The sequence below is a fragment of the Brienomyrus brachyistius genome, unplaced genomic scaffold, assembly GCF_023856365.1.
Source record: "Brienomyrus brachyistius isolate T26 unplaced genomic scaffold, BBRACH_0.4 scaffold41, whole genome shotgun sequence".
In the NCBI taxonomy this organism is placed as follows: Eukaryota; Metazoa; Chordata; class Actinopteri; order Osteoglossiformes; family Mormyridae; genus Brienomyrus; species Brienomyrus brachyistius.
In genome coordinates, this window is record NW_026042316.1 from 2,451,029 (window position 1) to 2,469,712 (window position 18,684).

The window sequence follows — 18,684 nt, forward strand, 5'->3', positions numbered from 1 at the left end:
CCCGCCGGGACTTGACTTCTGGCAGCGTGCCCGCCGGGACTTGACTTGGGGCCGCCTGCCCGCCGGGACTTGACTTCTGGCAGCGTGCCTGCCGGGACTTGACTTGGGGCCGCCTGCCCGCCGGGACTTGACTTGGGGCCGCCTGCCCGCCGGGACTTGACTTCTGGCAGCGTGCCCGCCGGGACTTGACTTGGGGCCGCCTGCCCGCCGGGACTTGACTTGGGGCCGCCTGCCCGCCAGGACTTGACTTCTGGCAGCGTGCCCGCCGGGTGGAGCCGCTTGCCCGCCGGGACTTGACTTCTGGCAGCGTGCCCGCCGGGACTTGACTTCTGGCAGCGTGCCCGCTGGGTGGAGCCACCTGCCCGCCGGGACTTGACTTGGGGCCGCCTGCCCGCCGGGACTTGACTTCTGGCAGCGTGCCCGCCGGGACTTGACTTGGGGCCGCCTGCCCGCCGGGACTTGACTTGGGGCCGCCTGCCCGCCGGGACTTGACTTCTGGCAGCGTGCCCGCCGGGACTTGACTTGGGGCCGCCTGCCCGCCGGGACTTGACTTGGGGCCGCCTGCCCGCCGGGACTTGACTTGGGGCCGCCTGCCCGCCAGGACTTGACTTCTGGCAGCGTGCCCGCCGGGTGGAGCCGCTTGCCCGCCGGGACTTGACTTCTGGCAGCGTGCCCGCCGGGACTTGACTTCTGGCAGCGTGCCCGCTGGGTGGAGCCACCTGCCCGCCGGGACTTGACTTGGGGCCGCCTGCCCGCCGGGACTTGACTTCTGGCAGCGTGCCCGCCGGGACTTGACTTGGGGCCGCCTGCCCGCCAGGACTTGACTTCTGGCAGCGTGCCCGCTGGGTGGAGCCACCTGCCCGCCGGGACTTGACTTGGGGCCGCCTGCCCGCCGGGACTTGACTTCTGGCAGCGTGCCCGCCGGGACTTGACTTGGGGCCGCCTGCCCGCCAGGACTTGACTTCTGGCAGCGTGCCCGCTGGGTGGAGCCGCCTGCCCGCCGGGACTTGACTTGGGGCCGCCTGCCCGCCGGGACTTGACTTCTGGCAGCGTGCCTGCCGGGACTTGACTTGGGGCCGCCTGCCCGCCGGGACTTGACCTGGGGCCGCCTGCCCGCCGGGACTTGACCTGGGGCCGCCTGCCCGCCGGGACTTGACCTGGGGCCGCCTGCCCGCCGGGACTTGACTTCTGGCAGCGTGCCCGCCGGGACGCGACTTGGGGCCGCCTGCCCGCCGGGACGCGACTTGGGGCCGCCTGCCCGCCGGGACGCGACTTGGGGCCGCCTGCCCGCCGGGACGCGACTTGGGGCCGCATGCCCGCCGGGACGCGACTTGGGGCCGCCTGCCCGCCGGGACGCGACTTTGGGCCGCCTGCCCGCCGGGACGCGACTTTGGGCCGCCTGCCCGCCGGGACGCGACTTGGGGCTGCCTGCGAAGTAGAAGTCAGGGTTAGTAATTGGGCTTTTTCCACTAAGCCCAACTTACTGCAAACACCACACTATGTTACATATGTCTGCATTATGTTTGCCATTTAATATCCATAAACTTTTGCAGTTAGTGACAATGACTCATTCACTACCAAAGAGTACAGAGATTGAGTAGAGTGAGGGACTTGGGGAGTATTACAGAAGAATAAAAGCTCAATCACTAAGAACTAACCAAGACCAGCCTTAACTCTCTAAGCACTTTGGAGACTGATATAAATGGTAAATATGTGATGCGAGTACCAGGTACTCATTCAATACTCAGTCATGCAGAAATATAGTATAAAGTTATAATTATGGGGACACGGGGCCGTCTCCTTCAGATGACAATGCCCCAAACTCTTTCATACTTAAAGAATGCTTACAGTTATTACTTTGTAAGGACGCACAAAACTCCAGTTCAGCAAACGTATACAATATATACCGCAGCAACTACTATTTGGTCATTTATCAAGTAACTGACTAAATTGTAAATGTAACTCACAGTGTAAAAACGTGGAATACAATCATAAGCGCATGGGCCTCTTGCGTGGCGGAGGTGAGCTGGAGCCACTGTTGTCGTCGGGCTTGGCCTTACGCTTCCTCTGACTGGTGCCAGCGGGCCTGTGAGGAGGCCTCTCCTCCCGCCTCACATTCCATGTCCGCAGAGAACTGCGGACATGCACGCAGACATGCACGGACATGACCATGGTGTGATCATCAGCGTAGTCCGTGATGCTCCAAAATCCCTGAGGAAGGCTGAGCTCATCCAGCTTGCGCAGAAAGGTCTGGCCTTCAATCTCAACCTGCTGCCACGTGCTGTTAGGGCCCGCGGGGATCCAGAAGGTGGAGCTGGAGGATTCACCATGTTCTGGCTCAACCTCAGAAGCCACAGATAAGGGCTCATCTTCACCCCAGGCCAAGGGATGAGCCTCGAGGAGTCCATCAGCATCCTCAGTCGTGGATGCTGGAGCTGCAGGGGAAGCCTCCCTTGCAGAGCTGGGTGACGGCAGCCCCTGTCCGTAATGGGCATTCTCCTCAGCTGGTGACTCTCCATTCCCATGCTGGATACCAGTCTCTGCACCATGATGTACTACTTCCAGCCGTGCAGGTGCTATGCGCAATAGACTGGGATCCAACTGCTCCCCAGTGAGTCGCCAATAAAATGAAGGGACACTGAGGGCCAGAGACTGGAAGTTCTCCATTGTCAGTGAGCTGCTCTCGAAGTTCACGACCAGAATGGAGATGAACTTATCCTCCACAAACTCATGAACTGCGACAAAATGGAACACAGATATATATATATATATAAGAACATGGGCTCTGACAATAACGGGATAAACACTGTACTACAAAATAAGTTTAAAATGAGTCTACGGGCTTCCGATTGTCGGATAAATAAAATTGTGAGAATTACCCATAAAGCTAAAAAGACAACATCCATGAATACGCTTACTCTCACAAATATCCAAGTGAATTAATATTAAATGAAACACATTTATTCCTGCACTTTTGGCACTTTTTATTTTTTTATTATTTAAACATGGTGAAGGGGAGTATACCGAACAGCATTTCCTATCGCATCGTTACATTTTCTCATATTAAAACTTCAGTGCATCCCTTTGCAGTACAAAATACATTGGTTTCTGTAGATAAAAGTTGAACTATTCAACCGGTCTGTGATTTTACCTCGAAACTCAAAGGTTTTACTTATCAGCTACTTATCAACTAACAAGTATTAGGCCAATGCAGACGTTCATTTCGTTTGTCACATACCGGTGGCTACAACTTTATTATCATTTAATTATTAATTACCTTCTGGATCCATGTTCTCCAGGTTCAATGAGCGATGGATTCGAAATGTCATCGCGTAACACTCCTTTACTTCAATTAGCTCTGCCATTTCGCCAAGTGCAAGTATTTGAGCATCCAGAAAGTTTAACGTTTTTGTTTTGTTTTGCGTCTACATGCATTTCTTCAGACAGAAAAATGACCTGGAACATGTCGTCCTTGGTTAAATTTGAGGCATTTCTGTATGCGATTAGCAGGTAATCTGGGTGTTTAATGTCATTGCATGCTTGTTGATTTTGACTCCACTCTTCTTTGTACACATTATTCTCACAAATAGAACATGACAGCTGTACAGCCAAAGGATTTATAGCATCTGCTTTACCCTGAGACACATGGGGCTCTGAGGCTCACAGCTGGGACTCAAAATGCTAAATGAGAATCACTGAATATTTACTACCACATGTATGTATGCCCTTATTCTTTTAAAAGTTGCACAATTTCATTTTCGTAAATACATTAATAAAACAAACTTGAGCAATTTCATAATAGGAAATAAATGCTTTTGCATGATTATTTGTCCAGCTATGGACATTCAGTGGCACCCCCAGAAAATATAGATTTAGATCCTTCCCTGAAGACACCCACAGCGTGAGGACCAGTAATATTACTTTTAAGGAGGAAAAGTTGCAACTACTTGAAGCTAGTCCATAGCCATACTAACAACTGAAGCTTACTTTATGTTCCTCATTGGAGTTGGTACGTTCCAACGGTCTCTTCTGCAAGCTCAGTCAGTGATGCAAACAAGAGATGTGATTAGTGCGGATATTTCTGGATGTTTGGCGCAGATTATGGTTGAGTTTCGATACAGAGAACTGTCTATACAGCATGCCAGTTACTGATGGAAGAAATCACTGAGCCATTTCTCCAGTTTATTTTAGGAACCTTGGTTCCTGTTTCTGACCTGTGTGTTCCTAGTTTGCATGTTCTCTCTCTCACGCACGGATCTGGCAGTTCTAGATTCCACCTGCAGTCCAAAGACATACAGTGAGGCTGATGGGTATCTCCAAAGTGCCTGGAGGGTGGTTTGCCCCATGATGGTCCCGGGTGAACCCAGCTTTGTGCCCTGTGTTGCCTGATAGACTGTAGTCCAGTGTGTAGTGCTGCACTGTATTCCGTGGTAGGAAGGAAGAAGTGGGGTTTGGTTAGGCTTCAGAAATATTGCATAGAGGTTATAAAAAAACGCAGCCTTGCACAGATGGCACAGAAGGGTGCAGGGGCATGTCAGATGAGCCGTGGTACCTCCTCAATGCCAGTTCTAGTGACCAGTTATCAAGCCCAGTCAAGCGGGCAGAGAGGAAATGATTCTTATTCCTCCATAAAAGTTGGTGCTCTCCTCCATGCATGGATGGATGGATGATTGCAGGAGCCCGACCATGACCTGTAGCAGCAGCATTTGTCACCACTCAAATCACACGTTTGCCTGTGGCCCCCTGTTGGCCAGAAGCAGTTACTACACTAAATATTATGTATACACATTCCATCCATCCATCCATCCATTTTCCAAACCGCTTATCCTACTGGGTCGCGGGAGGTCCGGAGCCTATCCCGGAAGCAATGGGCACGAGGCTGGGAACAACCCAGGATGGGGGGCCAGCCCATCGCAGGGCACACTCACACACCATGCACTCTCACATGCATTCCTATGGGCAATTTAGCAAGTGCAGTTAGCCTCAGCATGTTTTTGGACTATGGGGGGAAACCGGAGAACCCGGAGGAAACCCCACGGCGACATGGGGAGAACATGCATGGCTCTCAGCGGAGGCGGTCGCACTTCTCTCCCTCTCCCTCCCCTTATCTTCCCTGCTTTGCTCCTCTCGTCTCGTCTAGTCTACTGTCTTATACTTGAGAGACTCTCTCAGCCCTGCTCTCCAAACTACGTAAAACGATGGATTTGATCAGCTGGTCTTTCAACGCAATTGACACCATCTTCTCGATGAGAAGCCTAGGGTCGGGGGAACCTGTCTGGCAGGAACGTATGCTGCTGGCTACACGATGGACGGATGGGAGCGGTGGAGGGTCGTGTGCCTGGCAGCTCTTTCCGTGGAGGACATTGAAGACATCTACCTATTCGGAACCATGATTACAGGTATTATGCTGATTGGATTAAGCATTGCCCTGGTTTATCAAAGATTGAAGAAGACGGTGACAGCCGCTCAAAGCCCCACTAGGCTGGCCGGAATGATTGATGGAGTGGGCAGAGCTGTTAGCACTCAGACTGTGAAACTGGATAACATCATGGAGAAGCTCACAGCTTTGCAAAAATTATTGGATGGCTGAGACCAGCGTGGACATTAGGGGAGTTGGAGATTACAGCTTCTCGCCCGGAAACCCAAACAACCCTATTCTATCAGGTTTTGGCTCCCCCCAATCAGCACCGGCCTCGGCCAAGGCCGCTGCTGAACTAACAACTCCCCCAGAAGAACCAGACAGTGAGACCAATCCCAAGGACTGACTGCACCCTCCCCCCCATCCGACGCCTTTGCCGCTTCATACCCCCAGCGTGAACAGGCGGGTCTGTGACCAGCGCCCTCGTGGCTGCAGGACCGGATGGCTGTCTGTCTGTGCTGGACTACCTCCTCCTCCCCATTTCCCTCACCTGTTGCAAGTTGTGTCATTTTATGTTGTAAGGTGTAGTGACCATGTGCTTATGTTGCTGAGGTGTTTTTTTCGGTTCCTACAATGTCCTCCCCACTGGAGTACAGTCTGGGGGCTGTTTTTTTATTCTCCTCCTCTCTCCTCACGTTATTCTGTTTCTTTTCTTCTCTCTGTTTGCCCCTGTCTCCCGACCTGTCTACCCCCTACTGTGATGTTTGTGTACATGTATGGTCGGTTGATGGCCTGTTTTACGCTGGTACTCGTGACTAGTGACATGGTATATTGCAACAGCAATAAAGGGTTTTCATCATCATCATCGTCATCACTTTCGTTTTACTGTAATATTTTATGGGTTTTTTGTTATTTCAGTCTTAGTTATGATAATCTATCTTTTTATATATTTTGTTTTTCCCAGAAGCTGGTGAAAAAATTATTTTGATGCGCATATGTACAGTGTATGTTAGTATATGACATGTAAAATTCCCGGATGGAGTAATGATTAATGATATATACATGTAGACTAAATGAAAATGGAAAAATGGAAATTATATAACGGGGACATATGTGCTGTAAGTGAAAATGTAAATGTTTTATGAAACAGGCCTGGGGGCTGAAGCTAATTCAGTGGTAAAGACATGAGCTCGTCTCTTGGAGGTCGACGTGAGGAGGTCTGCACTGGAAAAGACCACACTGAGTGAGTGTACCCTTATTGGTAACTGAAGGGTAACAGCGGGAAGCTGTTACTCTTCAGTCAACTTCACTATCCAATGTTGTGTCAATAGTCATGATCAGCAAGGAACATTCTTAGATATTAAAGTCGTTTACTCTGGTATTTGCGCTCTGGCTGTGAATGCAGCAGGTGTCCACAGTGTAACAGGCAGGCAGGTACACAGACAGACTGACTGGCAAGCAGATAGATAGACAGACAGATGGAGAGGCAGGCAGGCAAGCAGGTAGAGAAATAGAGAGACAGGAAGGCAGATAGACAGGCAGGCAGACAGACAGGCAGGTAGATAGACATGTCTAGGAGGGCAGAATGAGGCTGTGAGACCCTGATAAATACTCCTGCTTCCTGTGAGGTTTTATGTATTTCCTCTCCAGGACCAAACAGCTGTCTCCCTTTCTCCATCTCTGAGCTACAGGATGGTATGTGTCACCTAACCTCTGCACACTGCACGCAGTGATTTGCAGTGATTTGCAGTGATTTGCATATGCCATAGGACGCTTGGCCCTTTGCCTCCTTCCTGATCCAAACTTCCAGGGTCTCCATGGGTAACCAGCATCCTGATGCCATGAAGAGGGTGTTGAGGAAGAGGAGAAGCTTCATGGTGTAGTAATACCAGCCACATTTAAATCAACATATAGGAAAAAAAATCACCTGAGCTGCAAAACACATAGCAATCCAGTGGGGGCGCTGTTTGGCTCATTGAGTTTGGATGCTATGTCTATGATGGGAAGGTCACCTGTTCAATGTCACTACTGGGCCCCTCCGTAAGGCCCTTAACCCCCCGTTACTCCAGGCACTGTTTGGCCCTGCTTTCTCAAAAATGTCGCTTTTTATGAAATTGTCTGTTAAATCTAACATTCATTTAATTGATAGAAATGTGCATCACTGGTGAAAGGTAAGCAAGTACTTAACAGTGATAAATTCAGTGTCTTACTTTTAACAGGGTTCTAAATACATATATAAAGCAAGCTGTGATTGGAAAGCAGTTCATACCCAAAATGGTACAATGGCCAAAAAAATCCATCCGTCTGTGTCTGCACTCGTTCTGCCGTCTCATTCGAAACCAAAGCGGGTCGTACCTCCCACTTCACCTGGTGTCAGTCAGAACCATCCATCCATTTTCCAAACCACTTATCCTACTGGGTCGCCGGGGGTCCGGAGCCTATCCCAGAAGCAATGGGCACGAGGCTGGGAACAACCCAGGATTGGCAGCCAGTAGAACATTCTGGACACTCTTTGGATGCTTTTCCTTTCCTCTCCAATCCAGCTCATCCCAAACTGTGTCAGCTGGGTTTGGCCCAGGTGACTGTGCTGGCTGGTTCCATCACTCTCCTCACATAGCCAGGAGACGTGTTTTGGGTCACTGTCCTGTTGATTAACAAAGAACAGGAGGTGTGTCCAAACTTTTGAACACTGTATGTAACAGAGCTACGAATCCTGAGCCTTCTGATTCTGATATACAGAAGCCCCCCCCCCCCCACCAAGCCCAAACCATTGCCATGCGTGTCAGCTGCATGCGTGTAGTACTGGCTTTAACGACTTGCCTGGTGACAATGTCTACTAGACTCACGGCCCTTGACCCCGACCCTCCTTGGTGACACAGTGGCTGGTATGACAAGAATCTCTGTTCTGTTCTTCCTATACTTGGCCAAGTCTAACCCCCCGCCTCCCCAATTCAACGCATTGACCCCATGGTCATGTGTGAAGTACCCAGTGTCTCATTCCAGGACCTAAAATATGCACCTTGGCCGTCCAGGGAGTCATGCTCCGCAAGACAGTGTTTATGTCATAGCTATGTCATGGGGGAGAGCCATTAAATAAAATGAGTTATTGTCAGACACAATTTCTAAATGATTTTAATTAATGATCCACTTTAAAGAACAAGAAGAACTACAAGAGCCTCTTTCCAGAAAATACTCAAATTGGACTTCGGCTGTGTTCAAAACGTCCGCTTGTTTGCTCATTCACTCACTCTATAGTTTTCGCTACATAGAACATTCGCTAGAGGATAAAGGCAGATAACGGTGGATGTACTTCGTACACTAGGGGGATGTTATTTTGTAATTTTGCTACATAATTATGCACCAGAAATTTGTAATTGCTATCTCTGTCACAGAAAGAAATGCCAGAATATCCCAATATATAGTGTCAAACTACAACGCTGAAAAATGTACTTGTTGATTTGTTATATATTTTGTGATAGTACTAGTTGTACTAATTGTAATACAAAACACACCAGAACATGGGCACCAACGTTGCTATTTTTGGACAAGTCCTCATTGTAATTGACATTCATTCACAACGCTTAAGTAAAAATAAAACAAAACTTTATAATGCAAATTTGTACATGTAACTCTGTTATTAATGTACTTGACTGCACTGTATCCACCTACACAAGCACGATGGGGACTGCAGCTGTAACTATGGTATTTTATATTAATATTCAACACTATATTTATTGTGTGTTAGCTTTGCCCATGTAAAGCAATCAAATACAATAAAATGAGTTTTTAAGGCAGTGGTAGCCCTACCACTATGTAAGCACACATGCAAGTATTTAATGTGCAAGCTACTTAACAACGGTTAATGGTTATAATTCAGACCGTGATAAGTTTCTCAAATATGGTTTCAACACTCACGTGACAGGCATGATGCATGATGGTCTAAGTCGACAGACGTAGGGTACAGTTTCTATACACTGCATTTTGGTGTGCCTCACACTGTTTTGCAGTGCACTGTAAAGTGGGTGAAATATATAGTTGAGAATTTGAGCAGCATTTCAAAGTGACTAACTATATAGTGGACGAGTGGACATTTCAAACACAGCCTTTGATGGTGATGGTGATGATGATGATGGTGAGGATGGTGATGATGTCTCCACTTTGCCCAGGATAGTGTGTGCATATTCCCTGCAAAGGCTGCTGCCAAGTGTGGAAAGTCAAACAGCATTAGTCTAATGAAAACATACAGAACCTCATCTTTTAATCATTCCATAAGTATGGGTTTTATCCATCCATCCATTTTCCAAACCACTTATCCCATTGGGTCGTGGGGGGTCCGGAGCCTATCCCAGAAGCAATGGGCACGAGGCAGGGAACAACCCAGGATGGGGGGACCAGCCCATCTCAGGGCACACTCACACACCATTCACTCTCACACGCACACCTACAGGCAATTTAGTAAGTCCAATCAGCCTCTGCATGTCTTTGGACTGTGGGGGGAAACCGGAGAACCCGGAGGAAACCCCACGACGACATGGGGAGAACATGCAAACTCCACACACAGGTGACCCAGGTGGAGATTCGAACCTGGGTCCCAGAGGTGTGAGGCAACAGTGCTAACCACTGCACCAGCATGCTGCCCCCATGGGATTTATATGTAAGCTAATTATATGCAAAAACTTTTGCTATCAATAAACTGATCTTTTGTTGTTGTTGTTGTTTGGTCGTTACACAAACGCATATTTCAGACATTTTATAGATGCTGCACACTTTCTGCCTGAAGGTTAAACAGTAGAGCATAGGGATTTAACATTCCATTTCATTATAACCTTCACCCTTCTGACACGACACATAAACCTGACATTGTTATTCTCAGACGAACGATGCCTGAAGCCTGCGGAATGGCACAGGTGTAATATTCACTGTCGAGGTGTCACTTTTCATTCATGTTGTAATTATGGAGGCCCCAGCTGCCTTACTGTGAGGTCAAAGCGAAACGTGGCTTTCATGGGTTTTTCAAATGTTGCCACACGAATGCAGCAGTGCTATTACCTGTCAAAGTTTACAGGTTTTCAGTGACTGACATTTCAGTCACATTTAACTGATTTTACTGGGTCACATGATCGGGGGCGGGGCCTCAGGATTGCATTTCTCTCCACAGTGGGATTTCAGTCACTACAGTCATTGATAAAACAAACACCCAGCAAAGTATTTTTATTCTGTTCTTCAGCTGTATGATCCACTGAGGTGAAATATCGTTCTCGTTGGTTATAGAGCAAATGGAATGATAAATAGAATATAAATAGAGACATATAAACGTGATATTTTAAGACATAGATAAATAAAATGCAGTTGAGCCACCTGAGTTACTAGTCCTTAAAACAGACCCAGTCTTAGACTTGAACTCTCAACAAAGACACTGTGCTTTCTGTGAACTTTCCTAGGGAACCCTGGGCTTTGAGTTAAAGCCAGCGGTTCATTTTCAAATAATGCCAGATAAAAATAAATTCCCCCATGCCCACTGGCCCCCTGCTCCTCAATCACATCAATGCAGTGTAACGGCAGTAAGCTTTATTACAGTGTTGGCGTTGTGATGGGAAGCATACTCAAACTGCAGAATCATGTGTATGCTCCCCCACCCCCACACACAAAAACCACCCCCTGCCCTCCAAAGTATTTACTACTCAGCAACCCAAAAAGGCCAACCTCAGACAGCAGACATATCACTCAATACTGACTCCGAAGGCAAGAAGGGCCACGAGAGAGGTGAGTGGACTTTCCTTTCTGTTGCAGTGGCGAAGAACGTGCTGTAACATCTGTGTGATTTGGCTACGCTGAGCAGTAGGTTGCTTCCAGGTTCAAAATTTCTGAGACAGCAGTACCCAGGAACAATTTGAGGAGACACTGGGAACGACCAGAAACCAGCCAGGTAAAGGGCGGAAGCGACATTCTAATGGCAGAGATGACCGTCAACTTATCCGACAGGTTCTCATGAATCGTAGGAAGACATCAAGTAACCTTCAAAAGGAACGGGAAACAGTGTTTGTGTGTGTGTATCACTAATGTGCCAATATGAGAGAGTATAGTGTGAAAATAGAGCAAGAGATAATACATTAAATTCTAGATTTTTTTTGTCTTCAAAATCAATAAAAAAGACATTGAAAGTCATTATTGTCAATTATCTGTCCGTCAAATAGTATCTCATCACAAGCCTTTTAAAGGCAAATCCTCATTTTTTCCTAATTTCTTATGTGTGCTGATTAATGGTGGGTCAGGAGGACAGCGGCAGTGAGCTTCATGTGATTACCGTACATCTCAGATCTCAGAGTGAGGAGAACAGAGGGACAATTTTCCTCCAGTGATATGAAGTCACAGCACAAACTCTTGGTGTGAAAGGTGACCGTCGAGGGGTGTGCTGCTGTGCACCTCAGTGGGTCAAGATGCTATGCCTGTGATCAGAAGGTTGTTGGTTCAACTCTCACTGCTGGCAAAATGACTTCACCCTTAACCCCATACTGCTCAGGGACGGGCTGCCCTTGCTAACTCAGAAAAAGCTGTTATTTTGTATAAAATAATTTGCTATGTAAATTAAGATGCCCTTTTACTTCACTGGAACATCGCATGAACATTCATGTCTTACTGTGTAATCTTACTGGGACAGCTAAGTACAGCTACACAAGCTACAAAGCTACTGTACACATATAACAGCAAGTATTACCTAATTAACAGTTACTTACTAAGGTGTTCACTAACATTTACGTATACGGCTTTAAATTATACCTTACTGGTTAAAATATTTGTTGATTTATTACAGTTAAGTGACGCCTTGATCCGGAAGCACAAAAAATGCTTTCTCTCACAAACTTTTTTATCAACAAATATCAGAAGTTTGTCACTTAATCGAGTTTCTAAGACCATCTTTTACTGCACCTGTCTATGTATGATGTATTAGACTAGCACAAAATAATTATGAAGCTTATAAATAGAAATGAAAATTCCTATGAAACCGGAAACATAAGCTTGCCGGCAGCACTGTGTCGCACGGCACACAATTTGCTCATTTTTAATTTGATTTCTGCCTCTACTGACACATCCCTTTTTGGCTGTGTCACCCTGGCATCGGGCTCCGATTGTGGGTCACTTATATAGTGGGTGTCACTCTGTCACTCTGCTTCCTGGTGAGATGGAAGCCAGCGTGACTGTCAGGTAAAAGAGAGTCAGGTTCTGAGACAGAGAGCCTCAACCTGCGTCTAAAACGGGGAGCCTCCATCCATTTATAAAACAGAGCCTCCGCCTTCCTATAAATCAGAGAGCCTCCATCCATTTATAAAACAGAGCCTCCGCCTTCCTATAAATCAGGGATCCTCCATCCATTTATAAAACAGAGCCTCCGCCTTCCTATAAATCAGAGAGCCTCCATCCATTTATAAAACAGAGCCTCCGCCTTCCTATAAATCAGAGAGCCTCCATCCATTTATAAAACAGAGCCTCCGCCTTCCTATAAATCAGAGAGCCTCCATCCATTTATAAAACAGCCTCCGCCTTCCTATAAATCAGAGAGCCTCCATCTACCTCTAAAACAGAACCTTTACCTGCATGCCTCTAAAACAAAGAACTGCCCCCAATTTATTAAACAGAAAGCCTCCATCTACCTGTAAAACAGAAGGCCACTATATTTGTCAAGGGTGACCTCGGCAGGTCTTTGTCCCATCCGCTAGCAATGACATGTGGCAGTATATAAAACCATAAAAACATTCCTTCCAAGTGCAGTTTAATTTTCTGTATACAGTAACAGTGGTAACAGTGCAACAGTGCCCCCTAGGGTGGTATCACGGTAACTACAGAGCTGGGTTTCACTATCCTGTTCGATGCTCTCATAAATACCACAAAGTTGAGAAAATCAATACAATTTCGACCCAACCCACCTTGGACACAAACTTGTTACACCTCTGCCATCTGGTAGATGCTGCAGAACCCTGTACGCAGACACAAACTGGCTGAGGAACAGTTTTTACCTCACATCCATCACACTTCTGAACTCACAGCACTGATCTCAAACATTCTGATGCAATACCCCACATGTGCAATATCCATATTTATGTGCATTTAAAACACTTGATAAGCTCTACTTCTGTGAATTGCTCACCCACCAACTTACCAGCACCGTATTGTGTGTGTGTATGATTCTATACATGTACAGTGTCTGTACATCATTTATTTTCTGATTCTGTTTTATGCCTCGGATTCTATTTAAATGTAAGTTTACTGTGCATCTGCTGGCGTGTTCCAAACTAAATCTCATTGTACTTACAATGACAATAAAGCATCTCTATCTTCGTCTGTATATAAACTAGGCAACAGTAACACTGTTGCCTCACCAGTCAAGTTAAAAGGGTTAAAATTCCACCTCTGCTGACCGTGGCGTGGGTTTCCTCTGGCAGTCCAATGGCATGTACACAGGCTGCGTGGTACCTTTAATAGCCTAGAAGTGGACCTGCATCCTGTCCTCCAGTGCTGTGCCTCTTGGGATGGACTCCAGCACCTCAAAACCCTGACAAGCATAAGTGCACCTGAAGACACAGCTCAGATATTTTACATCGCTGGATAAAGTATGAATAAATCTGTACCCGCTGAAAGGCAAACTCTGTTGATGTCCATCTAAGAATAAGGATTATTTCTCTGAGCCTCAGTGTTTACTTCTGTCTCTGTTTTTGTCTACAGCGAGGTGCCTGAGTACAAAACCTCAATGACAATACACTGACATTAGGTTTATATTTGTCTTTGTTTTCTTCACCCATTGGCCTAGTCTAATTTTTGTTCCTGGGAAAAGGATTTGCATTCTTAAGTTCATTTCACACCGTTAATCTGGAATGTTGGTATAAGCTATATCAATGAATAGTTTCCCAATAATAGCAGGAAAATCTATTTCCCATAATTTGGCAGCATTTGGTGATTGGAGACGTAAATTCAGTAATTAAGCAGTGTGGGGGTATACTGGTGTTAATTAATAATATGTTCTACATTGTTACAGATTCCAAGGGCTTCCTCAAGATTATTTGGACAGTATTGCAGATGTCCTTAAAAACACAGTCCGCTACCTTGAGAATCCAATTCTTGATGACAGTGATTTTATTTACTATAGAATAGAACAGATAGAAACTACTCTAATCAGATCTTTTCTGAAACGTGAAACTGATTTAGTTTTAGAAAACTTGTCAAGAGCAAAGCTGCTCTTGAACTGTGAACCCAAAAATGTCTGCACAGGTTTTGTTGTAACACCAAGTCATACAGGTACTAGAGGTCAACCTAAAATTAATGTCACCAAAGATCAGCTGGAGTTTTTCCTGGACCATAACTTCTCAGTTCCACAGATAGAAGAAATGTTGGGTATTAGTACAAGAACTGTCCACAGAAGAATGGAAGAACATGGACTTTCAATCCATAGCACTTATCAATATCTGAGGAAGACCTGCATAACCTGGTGACAAATGTGATCACAGAGTTTCCAGATTCAGGCTACAATAACGTGTCAGGGTTTCTTTGCAGTATGGGAGTGAGGTAAGTTTTAGATAAATCTTAAGCATCAACCATATTTGTCTATAATCAAACAACAAATTTAGTTTTTTATAAATATATATATATTTGCTTGCCTCAGAACGTATGCAGGTAACTGCAGCACATACTGTACATTCACTACTGTCTGTAGTAATTTGAATTACCAATTCATCTTTTTTATGTCTTTCAAAATTTAGGGTGCAGAAAAAGAGGCTAAGGGAAGTTATGAGGGCTGTCAATCCCATTGGTGTTTTCTTAAGGGGCCTGACAATTAACACCATCAAGTGAGGAGGCTATAGTGTACCATCGCCATGGGCACTCTGGCACGTTGATGGCAATCACAAGTTAATCAAGTTAGTAATAAACAATTTACATAAATATTATGAACATTTCTATTACTGAAAATCAAACTGCTGCTTCAATTTGACCAGATCATCTTAATATAGTTACAAAATTAATATAAAATATATATATATTAAATGATTTCTTTATTTTTTAATAGGTGGAGGATTATAATCCAAGGAGGAATTTGTTGTGATCGCCGGTGAAGGGGGTGATCGCACGGGCAGGCAGACGGGCAGGAAGCAGGCAAGCAGACGGAATACGGGGAAAAACGGGAATTTATTCACGGTACAGGGACCAGGAAACATCTGACATCGACTAACATCCATGACGGACAAGACATGGACTGAAATAGACGGGACTGGGCGACACAGCTGGGCAAGATCAGGGAAGCACACGTGGATAATGAGGGGGCGTGTCACACACGAGGAGCGGACGAGCCGGGCGTGACAGAATTGGTGGATACAGCAGAAAAATCATGTATCTAAAAGCTGGCACCAATAACAAAGCCTCAGTTATTAAAAACTTTCTTGAATCTGTGAACCAGTAGTGTTAGTGAAGAATACTGCTGGGTTTTAAACTGTAAAAATTTCATACAATGCAACATCAACTACGCGTAAACAAGCCATTCCAAAACCAGGCGAATTCTTAATTCCAAAGTCCATGTCGCATTTGAAATCTTCATATGAGGCATGGCATGATATTTTTAAGATGTTTGAACAAGTGCTGGCTTGAGGGAACCTTGAAGAATGATGAAGAAAATCAAGTGTAGGTGCAGGGTTACAGCCAAGAGCTGGAATGCTGTCACTTCCGGTGGCAAAAATAAGGATGTCCTCCAGTGTCCGTAAAGGCTGGCTGCTTTTGCCAGGCTTCATGTATAAAGTAAATAAGGCTGAATGGTACTTAAATATATGTGGTTAGAGTGCTGATAGGGGGCGGCATGGTGGTGCAGTGGTTAGCACTGTCGCCTCACACCTCTGGGACTGTCGTGGTTATTTCTCCTTCTCCGCCAAATCAGAAGTCAGAGGTCCGCTTGTGCAGTATCCAGAATTCAGTCTTTATTGCAACAATGAAGTTACAACCAAGGCTAGACACGTAAAAGTGTGTCCAGTACTGTTTTACACAAATTTTTATAAGTTCTTATCATTTAACAATATCTCGTCACTTAAGCATCATCATTCCTTCAGCCATTCACAATAATTGTTTTTTCCCTTAAATCCACACCCCTAGGTGATAAGTTTGTCCATCATTTCTTTTACCGTTTGGTCTCTCGGCTGAACATAATGGTGGCGTGAGCAGCTCCACTTGGTTTTTTAAAAATACTCAGCCGTGAACTCAGGCGAATCCCTTCCTTCAGTAGTAAACCTAGGCAGTTTCAGCCTTTTACACATTGTCTAACTAAAAGGTTGATAATATATTTGTCCTTTAACATAGTGATAAAATATACGCTAATAAAAGTGAATATTCATAGATTCAGGACTAACATAAAGTAGCTAACAGAATCTCAGACTAACAAAAGGTGCAAATACATACTCAGTTGATTACATTGTGTTGATTACATTATAATGTTTATATTGTAATGATTACATCATGGATATTTGGCATACTTTTTAATAATATCATAATACTTGTATTCTATGTTATACAGTACTAAATAATATTCCATAGGACCCGGGTTCGAGTCCCCGCCTGGGTCACATGTATGTGGAGTTTGCATGTTCTCCCCATGTCGTCGTGGGGTTTCCCCCCACAGTCCAAAAACATGCTGAGGCTAATTGGAGTTGCTAAATTACCCATAGGTGTGCATGTGTGAGTGAATGGTGTGTGAGTGTGCCCTGCGATGGGCTGGCCCCCCATCCTGGGTTGTTCCCTGCCTCGTGCCCATTGTTTCCGGGATAGGCTCCGGGCCCCCCGCGATCCAGTAGGATAAGCGGTTTGGAAAATGGATGGATGGATGGATAGAGTGCTGATTTTATGAAGAATTATCATTCTTTAGAATTCCACATCCTTCTAAGTTTGGTTCTAATTGTGGTTGAGGAATACTTACTCTTAGCATCCAAGAGATAGTCTCTCCAATGGCAGATGGCTTCATTTTCGTATGTGTCGCTCCCTCGCTCAGACCTTTGTTCTGTAAACAGCTGTTCAATACTCTCAAGCTTTTCGTTGATCTTTGTAAATACTGTTCTGAATACGCCTGGATGGCTCTGGATAGCATCCAGTAGTCCACGGCAACAAAGACCATCCTGGAACCTATAAAATAGGGAAAAAAACCACTAATTTTGAATGGCCTAAAAACTTTGAACATGGATAATACATAATGAGGAACACACCTTTCAAAGTGTGTCCTTGTGCTGAAGGACAAACCAATTAATGATGTCTTGCACCAGTTCGTTTTTATTGCTGACAGTGATGCTTTGCAGACATCCAGCTAGTATCAGGAGGTTCTCACATCTTTCAACAGCTTTGTCCAGGTTTTCCTTAAACTCTGAAGCCACAATCTGATATTGGACTGAAAACATTTATTTTTACAGTGAATTATTTCTTCATCCAAACATTAATATAATATCAAGCTTTTCAAAAACGCACAAGCTGAATATCTCATAAGGAGAACTGACAAGACTTACTAAATTGTCACGCCCAGCTCGTACGATTCTCGTGTGTGCCACGCACGTGTGCTTTCCTGATCGTACCCAGCTGTGTCTGATTATGTTTGCCCAGCCTTGTGTATTTCAGTCCGTGTCTTACATTGGTTCCTGGTCTGTCACTGATGTTAGTCTGCGTCAGATGTTTCCAAGTCCCCGTTACCGAAATAAATCCCCGTTTTTCCCCGTATCCTGCCTGCCTGCCTTGCCTGTTTCCTGCCCGTCTGTCTACCTGTTCGCCGCACCCGTTAACCGGCGATCCTGACAGAATGACGGACCACAAGAAGAGAAAGCAGAGGAGAAGGAGACCCGATGAGCCGACGATCAGCCTGGGAGCTTCCTCTCTCGCCAGGCTTTGGGAGCAAGTAGGAGGAGGAACTCCTCCTGCTCCATGAACGGGAGCCGGTCACCGAGGAGCTGCAGCCGCCCCTCGAGCGGTATTACTTCCGGCCCGAGAGGCTGGCTAATAGAGGGGCCAGAGTGGTGCGGGACGCTATCCCGCGGGTGCCCCGCACCCTTAAAGGGGCCACGCCCGTCTCTCCTGTGCGGGACCTGGAGGTCCCGCCGCCTGCAGCCGCCCAGCCTGAGGCACTCCCTTCTCCTCTGCCAGCTGCAACCGCTGCGCCTCCGCTGGTGGTTCCAGTTACGCACGCGGCCCTCGCGAATCGATACTTCACCCTCCAGGGACTTTATTGGAGGGTAATGGACGAGCCGGCCATACAAGGCTCCCAGAGGAGGACCAGCTCGCTGCGCAGCTACAGCGTGACTTCGCTGCATCCCCTCCCGCCT

General features: G+C 46.2%; 1 protein-coding gene and 1 long non-coding RNA gene across 2 annotated transcripts; one reads left to right on the top strand and one right to left on the bottom strand.

Moving 5' to 3' along the window:
* Nucleotides 1–1,348: 1,348 nt before the first annotated feature.
* Nucleotides 1,349–3,411, bottom strand: LOC125722668 (uncharacterized). The gene is made up of 3 exons (XM_048998874.1): nt 3,278–3,411; nt 1,968–2,735; nt 1,349–1,428 (listed from the first exon to the last, which is right to left on the bottom strand). Exons 1-2 carry the CDS (start codon nt 3,363–3,365, stop codon nt 1,990–1,992), a joined length of 834 nt encoding a protein of 277 aa, XP_048854831.1. The 5' UTR covers nt 3,366–3,411; the 3' UTR covers nt 1,349–1,428; nt 1,968–1,989.
* Nucleotides 3,412–5,273: 1,862 nt separating this feature from the next.
* Nucleotides 5,274–7,022, top strand: LOC125722675 (uncharacterized). The gene is made up of 3 exons (XR_007386509.1): nt 5,274–5,399; nt 6,510–6,602; nt 7,010–7,022. It is a non-coding gene; the product is annotated as an uncharacterized LOC125722675 (long non-coding RNA).
* Nucleotides 7,023–18,684: the final 11,662 nt, after the last annotated feature.